General features: G+C 31.3%; 1 protein-coding gene across 1 annotated transcript; it reads right to left on the reverse strand.

Annotated features, from left to right (window-relative positions):
• Window positions 1-1,529: 1,529 nt before the first annotated feature.
• On the reverse strand, window positions 1,530-8,687 carry LOC106054373 (uncharacterized). The gene is made up of 4 exons (XM_056045075.1): window positions 8,668-8,687; window positions 4,742-5,212; window positions 2,879-3,414; window positions 1,530-1,878 (listed from the first exon to the last, which is right to left on the reverse strand). The coding sequence occupies exons 2-4, from the start codon at window positions 5,207-5,209 to the stop codon at window positions 1,863-1,865; spliced, it is 1,020 nt and encodes a 339-aa protein (XP_055901050.1). The 5' UTR covers window positions 5,210-5,212; window positions 8,668-8,687; the 3' UTR covers window positions 1,530-1,862.
• Window positions 8,688-9,340: the final 653 nt, after the last annotated feature.

Here is a 9,340-nt window from a genome sequence, read left to right on the forward strand (position 1 = left end):
TATACGTTACAACAGTGGTCCTTTATATGAAGGAATAACAACAGCATTTCATGAGTCTCACTCACAAATAGTTTTTACTGGCATAGGCCTACTGGTAGCATGTATTTAACAGATTCTTAGTCACCAGAACGTAAAAAAAAAAGGTCAAGGGAGGGCGGTAAAGAAATTCACAATTCCTTAAGACATAATTCACAATTAATAGATTTTTCATCAGAATGAACTGAAAGATGGGTTTCTAAATATGATGAGCAAGCATATTCTTTCTGACTTAGTTCTCGTTGAAAAGCCATTTCACCTGTAAGAATGAGTTTGAGTTTTTGGCACATCGGCACAATTTAGGCCATGTCGTGTACCTGTAAGAATTAATGTCATTAAATAATATAACAGGTCTTTCTGACATATTGCCGATTGTTAATGCTCGGTCGTTGGATTGTGGCTTAAAACAGCTACAAAACTAATGTAGGCATATTATATTTCAATGATATGAAATATAGATTAGTTACGTAAAGTTCCCCTTTCAGACCTTGCGATCTATGGGGGAGATGATGTAAAGGTCATCTGTTTCTGTGGTCCACAGTTAACGAGGGTGTCATGTGGCCAGCACAACGACCTACCACCTGTACTTTTCCCCAAATAATGTCAGGTATTTTGTACCCTTTAGAGCTGGGTGGACTCAGGGGGCCCAAAGATCCCGAAATTTAAAATCCCAGTCTTCACCAGGATTCGAATCCGGTACTACGGTTTGCTTTTAAGTATGTGTTGTGAGTTGTGTTATAGAAAGCTCTGATGCCAGCCGTTCCTTGAATTCTAACATTAGGCATTAGGTCATTGTTGGAATGTATTATGCTTCCTTAATATTTAAACGTTTCTACGCATTCAAACTTGTAATTTTAATATATTTAATAATAATACATTGTTCCTCTGCCTGATTTTCACTTGTTATTATAATATACGTGGTTTTGTTGTCATTTATTTCAAGTCCTGCTGGTCGAGATACTTCTTTCATTTGTGTGAAAGCTCTAGCAATGTCAGAGGTGTTTTTACCCAATAAGGCAATGTCATCTGTCTCTGTGAGATATTGTCGAGGTTGGCTGTATAGTGTTCCTGTTGGATGGGGACCTATGTTTTCTCTTCTGACGTAGTTAGTAATTGTTCCCCTTATGTTTTGTATACTCCTTATAACTTTTTTCTAGTATCAGATTGAAAAGCATGCATGAAAGTGAGTCTCATAGCCGTAGGGATCCACAAAGACTAGGGCACGAAAATAAATATCCAGAGATCTGAAATGGGCAGCCCTCCAGATGGTTAAGCGCAGGGCTAACAACCCAGTCATATAAAAAATATTGTTACGAAAGTGAAAGTTTAAATATCAAATGAAGGTATATTCTTAATTACATATATACAGCTTTTATGAGTATGAACTGAAGATTTAGCTCTGATAAATGCGAACATTTTTTCTGGCACATTTACATTTTTTTTCTCTGTATGAATCAGTTTGATTGTTGTGTTCTCTAAAGCAAACAGGACACTTATAAAGTTTATTATAAGTATGTAACACCTGGTTTATTCTTAAATAAGAATAAAAAGCAGAGCCAAATTAAACAGTCATAAAGTTTTCCACCAGTATTTTGTTTATTGATGTAACTTGTTGAAATTGTTTTTCGACCTATGATACATTGGTTTTGTTTTTCACCTGTACATAACAGTGGGTGGGATTTCATATTGGTCTAAGTGTGGTCAACTCTATCTTGCATATTTCACAGGGAAACAATTTGTCAGTAGCATGACTTTTTCTTTCATCATCTACTATTTCCCGACAACGTTATTTTGTTTTGTTTTTTCAAAATTCAGGTCAGTCTCTTTCATGAAAAAATATTTCTGCGGAAGAAAAAAAACGACATATTAATTATAAGAGAAATAGTGTGAGAAATTAACAGATAGATTGACAGATGGATAGTATGGCATATATAAAAGTAAGACAGGTACTAAGCAATTGAGAATCTCAACCAAGAACATCACAAACACACACACAAAGAAATGAATTTATGATTCAACTACAAAGTGGTGTCATGTGCATTAAAGTGAAAAAAAATGTAAAGTTGGTTTTAATGTTGGTCCATTTCTACATGGCTGCATCTGAATTGTCAATTAACTGGATTATCTAGGTGCTAGAATTTTTTTTTTATTGGTTCTATCATTATCTATCTGTTAGAGCTTATCATATTTTTGTAGCATGCAATCAATACACACATCTAATTAGACATCAACAGTGTGATGTGTGACCCCCCTCCCCTGGCTAAGTCCATGCATCACTGTATTTTTTGTATTATTTGTTAAGACAAAAAAAATTGTTCAGCCACCCCTCCCCAGAAGATTCCAGCCTTGTTACACAATTAAAACATTATAGATATCCTGTAATATATTATAATATGCTTTGTTGCAAATACAGAAATGAGCAATTTATACTCCCTTGTCAGCAATTGAAGAAATGTAGGTTTAGAACTTTAGATAGTCGTTGTAAAGATAAACTTGATGTAGAGTTACCATGATTTCTACACATGTGTGATCATTAAAATTGTCTGATTGCTGTTGGAAAAGATGTCTTTTCCATTTCTTCATTTCCAATTTTTCTAAATTTTTTAAATAGTAAAATCAGTTTTTTTTCTTTTAAGTCTAAAGAGCTACTTAGGTTTCTTATAAGCCTAAAACCCAGCAAAAGATTGCTACCTCTTCCCAAGATAAATATCTAATAGAAGAGGAAGTACTTAAGTACTTAAGAGTTAAGTAAAAGAATATAAAAACTTACTAGTTCCTCAGCCCACAAGCATCAGTCCCAAATGTATACATTTAAAGTGAAATGAATTGTTTAAACACTAACCTGATACCCGGTTTAAAGATTTCTTCATACGAGTGGTCATTAACATTGTTGTTTGATTTCTGTTTGAACACATTTGTTTCGTCAATTTCTTCTTTTTCAATTTTTATTTCATTTTTCAGTTCAAGAGTAAAATCTGGTTTTTCATCAGTCAAAATTCTAAGAGTTTGTTTATCTAACAACAGTGATAGCAAAACATTTTCATTTATTTCTTGTTTTTCAATTTTAATGTCACTTTTGAATTGATGAGTAAAGTCTTGCTTTATATCAGTTGATGATTTATGGTTTTTTTCTGTTGAAAGTGTTGAAGCTGTTTCATCAATATCTTCCATTTCCATTTTTATTCCACTTTTTAGATGAGTAGCAAAATCTTGCTTTTTATCTGCTGATAGTTTATGAGATTGTTTTTCTGTTGAATGTGTCATTGATGTTTTATTGATATCTTCACTTTCACTTTTCATTGTTATTTTAAGATCTTGCTCATTGTGGGACATAATTAAATTCTTGTTTCTTAAATGTTGTTTACAATTTTCCTGTAACTAAAAACAAGATAAACATTATCAATTCAAAAAGACAAACAAAATGTATGATAAGTTTGCTATTTAAATGATACTAATTTTAATAAATTAAAGTGCATATATTTAACTTAAATTTAACTATTACTAGCCTTGTTTAGAATCTACAGCTGAAACAACTTTAAAGTAGCAGGGAACAGAAAGTGACTTCAAATTAAAAGAATTTGAATTATAGATCAACAATGGATATAACTGAATTTTATATGGAATGCCTACAAAGTTATTTCCTTTGTTAGTGAAGTCCTCAAACCTGAGGTCATTTGGTATTATATATTATATGTTTCCTCCTGATTCTTTAATATTGTTGACAAAGTGTTTGCCAACAGCTTAAGGAGTTTTTTATTGTTGTTGTTGACATTTTACTACAATGCTGTACAATGTCATTCCAATTGTAAGAGATAAAATGTGTATTTACACTTCAAAAAATTACGACTTAACAGTTCAATTAATCCATTCAGTTAAGAACTTAGAAAATAGTGATATAGTTAGTAATAGTGATTACTACAATTTACACATCTGGTGTATGCATGACAGTGATAGAGAGAGGAAAGAGGTATCAAAAAGCTTATATTAAATCAGAAAGAAGAAGGGTAGGTTCAGGAGAGGTGCATTTTTTAAAGCATTATGATATATATATTATAATATTATAAAAAGCTTAAAAAAAGAAAAGCATTTTAGGTTTCAAAAGAGATGGAGGAACATATGATGCATAGCCAAAGCTACCTAGGAAGGTACAACTATAATTGGGGTGGGCATTTCATAAAAAAATGTTTTTCAATTATTTTTTTTACAATTATAGATTACCATAACATTTGTATTTAAAAAGTCTATCGTCTTATTTCTCTTTGAAAATAAAATAATAGGAATCTGCTGAACATAGATCTGATGGACATATTCATAAGGGGCACAGGAGGATTAAGCTGCTAAATATTGGCCACATCATCTATGATGGCAGTAGTGTGACATGAGTTACAAACACAGAAAAAAGATATGATGGAGCATATTATAAGAATAGTTACAATAAATCAATATCTTAAAGTTAGAGATATATTCCCTCCCTCCCTCCCTAAAAATTCATCTCAGGTGTAAAAAGAAAATGACTGAGTGAATTTGAACATTAGAACAATCATACTAATACTCTTACACAGCTCTGCATTATTCTTATGATTTATGAACTGCTTAAACACCTTTTTCATCCATATTCCTGATTTTTTTTCAGGTTTAAAATTGTTTGAATTAAAAATATACGTATATATATATATATATATTTAATATTAAAAAGCATATTTACTTGTGACCTGTCAAAACCAACATGTTTTAAATTGGTGAAAGCCTCAGGTTTGCAGACAGACAACTGTTGTTGGTGTCTTTTTAAAAACCCGCAAAGCCAATCTTTTCCAGCAATTTTGGTTTTAGTGTTGAATCTGTGCTTTATGCCTAAATTTGTGGCAAACTCATAGGCCAATTTACGGATGTCAAGAGGGCTTAATCTGAAGACCGATTGCTCCATTTTAGTAATAATATCCACTAAGTCCAATTCCTCTGCTTCACTAAAATCTCTCCTAAAACGTCCAAGTATGATGGATCCAGGCTTTTGAACTTTGGAGTCTCTGTGTCGCCTTAATGTTTTGGGAGGAATGTTGAATTTTTTAGATGTAGTTTTAAGTGACACACCATCATTAAGAGCTGTTAAAGCTTCTGTTAAATTCTGAGCTCCATAAGAAGCCCTTTGAGTTTTTCTCTGGTAATTTCTCACCATTCTCTGAAATAAAATAGGAAAACAATATTTTAGATGATGTACTTTTTATATTTAAAAAAACAACAACACATCCTAATATATCAGTTAAAGTTAGATAGATCTTAATCCACAACATCAAACTAAAAAATGTATTTAAATGCAATATTTCTAAGATCATAGCCAAATAACTTAAAGCAGCAAAAAAAATATAGTGTTGATCTACTAAGAATTATAATCTAACATTTATATCTATAAAATGTATGCATATATACTTATTTCTTGTATTTAAAAAAATTCTGAACATAACTTGATCTAGAAGATTTAATCTTTATTCTAGATCTAAATTTATATCCAATTTTAATTTAGTAAATTTCCGATTGGAGGCGTGGTGTCTGAGTGGTAAAGAGCTTGGCTTCTGAACCGCAAGATCCTGGGTTTGAATCCTCGTGATGACTGGGATTTTTTATTTTGGCTTCTTTAATGAACCAGATCTAATGGTTACCTGACATTAAAAGGAAAAGTAATGGGGGTTGGTCATTGTTCTGGCCACATGACACCCTCGTTAACCGTGAGCCACAAAAAAGATGCCTTATAGACCACATAGTCTGAATTGGGAATTTTACTTTCTTACTTTTAAATTTCACATTATCCTTTTATTATAACAAGTTTTCACCAAAGGAACAGGGGGTTTCATGACCCAAAATCGAGAGAAGTACTACTTCTTGCCCCAAATATGCTGTTCACAATAAAAACAGCTTCAAAACATTTGAATCTAATAATATTTAATTTAGATCAATATTTTGTTTACCCATTGCTATGGAGTGTTTGTTTCTATGGTGACGGTGGGAGGATGTTAGCAATTGGTTGTGAATGATGCAAGATAAGTGGCACTGTCGTCATTGGGCTTAGTTAGGACAGACGACTACGGAACACAAGACTGAAAGGATTTGTAATTGTAGAGAGTTTTGTTAAAATTCATTAAATTACATTATATAAGTGTACTAAATTTATTTTATCTCATAGCAACTTGAGTTTGTATATGAGTGTTTCTCCAGTACTGGTATTAAAAAGTGTCACATTAGGTCAAAAATTAAAATGGAAGTTTTTGGTTTCATTTAAGTGTATTCATTTCTTCACCCGATTGTATTTTAAGAATTTATCAATAGAAAATGAATTGGAATACATACATTTCCTCAGCAGTGTTGGCAAAAGGGGTACCCACTATTGCATTTCAGGTGCAATACCGGGACACCATTGATGATTAAAGTACAACTAACTGAAAATTTGCTTGCTTTCTTAGCATAATTTGAATGTTTCTATTGTATTAAGCAGCTAGATAGAGAAATTGAAGTTTTTGAGCACTTACATAATGTTTGCGCTCAATTTAAAAAATGGGACACCGTAGCACCTGTAACACTACTGGTAAAAGTTTTTAAATAAGATTTTTTATAAGAAAATAGAATTTATGCTATACTTGCATTGTAGCTAAATATATCTAATAGGCTATTATTAGCAGCAATATCTCAACAATAATTCAAGCATTTATTATAACATAACTATTATATCACAAGATGTTGCGTGTGCTACAACGGGACACCCAAATGAAATATATAGGGTTTTTTTTGTTAATACATGCTGAAATACAATTTTTTCAAAGTCTGTAAATACATTACCAATTATTCTTTTATCAATGATTCACAAAATAGTTTTCTATAACCACAAATGAATGTACTAGACCTTTGTGTGTGTGTGTTCAATAATCATTTAAAAATATATTAGACATAACTGCCTCAAATATGACCTAATCATAGACTAAAGCAGCTTTATAACTTTCAATGCACCAAGAACAAGATCCAAAACTAGATTTACATGTAAATTGAAATATAGATTAGATTTAAATCTACACAATACCTTTATCTAGATCAAGACTTGTTTAGTGTTTAGTGAAGCACCACAGACAATGATAAAACAATATGGTTTACATTAACTTAGATTAAAAAATAGTATTCTATGTATTTTAGATCAAACTTGAGAATAATAAGCTTAATTCTCATTATAATTCAAAACTTTGGTGAGAAAACTACTTATATCTAGATCTCTGAGATTTTCTGGTATCATTCAACATGAGGCGTTTCGGGTGCTACAATGAAAAAATATGGGACACCATGTCTATTAATGTCTCCTGTTAATTACTATGTAGCCTTTTCCCAAGAAAATGGAGCTTATTGTGTACTAAGCAGTATCAGAGATACCATTAAGTAATTCTCATCTCATTAACAACTTTGTTTAAAAAAATATTGTTCTTTTTGTTAAGAGCGTTTGAGGTGCTTCACCTGGGACACCAAGATCTATTTTACTAAAATTATATAAATTTGTACAGTTTTAAAGAAAAATTACACTGTGTAAATTAATCATAGATGCTTTTAGTAACAGAGACACAATTGGGAGCAGAATCCTTTACTTTGTTTACAATTGATAAAGGTTTAAAATTTCAAGTAAAGTGGGACACCATGTGATGCACCTGTGACACATTTTTTACGGCGACATCTAAGTAATACCAAAGTAACTATAAAATAAAAAGATATAGATAAAACAATAACATTATATTGTTAACCTATTTCAACAAAAATGTCTGTTCAATAATCTTTGCTTTTAGTTGAATATTACTTCAACCTAAGCCTGGTATTCCATGTTACATCAAAATTTGCCATTTTGTGCACTATTTCACACATTTTCTACAATTTAAAAATTCCACAATGCACCTTTCAAGCTCAAAATATCACAATTTATAGATAAACCATTTCTAAGTGAAATGAAAAGAAAATTGTGACATTTTAATAAGAAGTTTTTGAGTTATAGACTTTTTTCTTTTGTCACCAGTACTGGAGAAACACTCATATATATATATTATAATAAAAGTTATATATATATAATATTTAGTATCTTTCAAAAAGAAGTTACTCAAGTCACTCTTAAAAGGTTTTATAAGTAAAAATATAATATGCCTACAGCGGTTTTGTTGTCTACCAGGAGTAGTCAACAGTCCTCAATGACACCATATTATAATCATATAATGCATTTATAGTTTTTATACCCATGAAGCCTTTTATTTTTAATTCTTAATAGCTTAGGGGAACAAGATTAAAATGATACATTAAACTAGATCCTAGATCTAGTCCTAGATCTAGAATGTGTAGAGTGTAGATCTATATCATATATATAAATCTGGATTAAAATTAAATATTAAATTCAATAAGATGAAAAAGTGTTATAATGTTATAAGTAAAGAGAATGTGTGAATATAAAAATAGTTTGAATGAAGATAGAATAGCTGCTAGTTACTCATAGTCATACCCTAGAATCTAGATTCTAGTAAGTACTATATATATAATATATAAGTCTAAGTCACTCTAAGTAGTACTAGTCTAGATTCTAGATATCTAGCACTAGCGGCTACTACTAGCTAGATCTTATCTTACTGATCTTAGTATCTTAATTCTTATCTTATATAATACAGAGTTTTACAGACGTTACTTCAAAAAAGAAGATGATTACATCCTACGCGTCATGCATTTAGTCATGCATATTAACCAATCACTGGACAATGACTTAAATTCTGCCAAGTCACTGGTTAACACTAAGTGACTAAGTGGTTTTCCTGGCTAGCTTTGTTATTTAGGCAACCCATTCCATGCTGCTCTATGATGAATAGCACTACGGAAGAAGATTCTAATCACTGAATCAGTATAAAATAAAAATATTAATAGATTTTTAAAGAAAAAAACAAGAAATGAAAAGATCTAAATCTAGTAGAATAGATCTACCAATATCACACGCTGCTAAATTAATACCCTAGTCCTAGTCCTAGTCCTAGTTAAGACTAAGTAGTTTCAAGTTTGAAATGACAGTTCAAGATCTAAGTCACAGAAACACGATATCTATATAGGTCCGTGATCTACTCTAGATCACTTTATCACAAGGAAGTACTTTTCTTCATCGAAAATGTCTTTCGCAAAATATAGATATATATATATTAAATCTAGCGGGTGGGCCTTTTGCCCGAGGACAACCTGCTCTAAATTTTGTTAGTTCGCATGAATTCCGATCTATTAAAATGTTAGACCCATTTGACAGTGGCGTCACTAGGGTTGG

This window comes from Biomphalaria glabrata, chromosome 10, assembly GCF_947242115.1.
Source record: "Biomphalaria glabrata chromosome 10, xgBioGlab47.1, whole genome shotgun sequence".
In the NCBI taxonomy this organism is placed as follows: Eukaryota; Metazoa; Mollusca; class Gastropoda; family Planorbidae; genus Biomphalaria; species Biomphalaria glabrata.

Coding starts and splice junctions, on each gene's coding strand:
- LOC106054373 (XM_056045075.1), bottom strand. CDS start 5,209: ATGGTGAGAAATTACCAGAGAAAAACTCAAAGGGCTTCTTATGGAGCT. Junction 3,415..4,741: donor TTGGTTTTGACAGGTCACAA/GTAAATATGCTT, acceptor TCTTGTTTTTAG/TTACAGGAAAATTGTAAACA.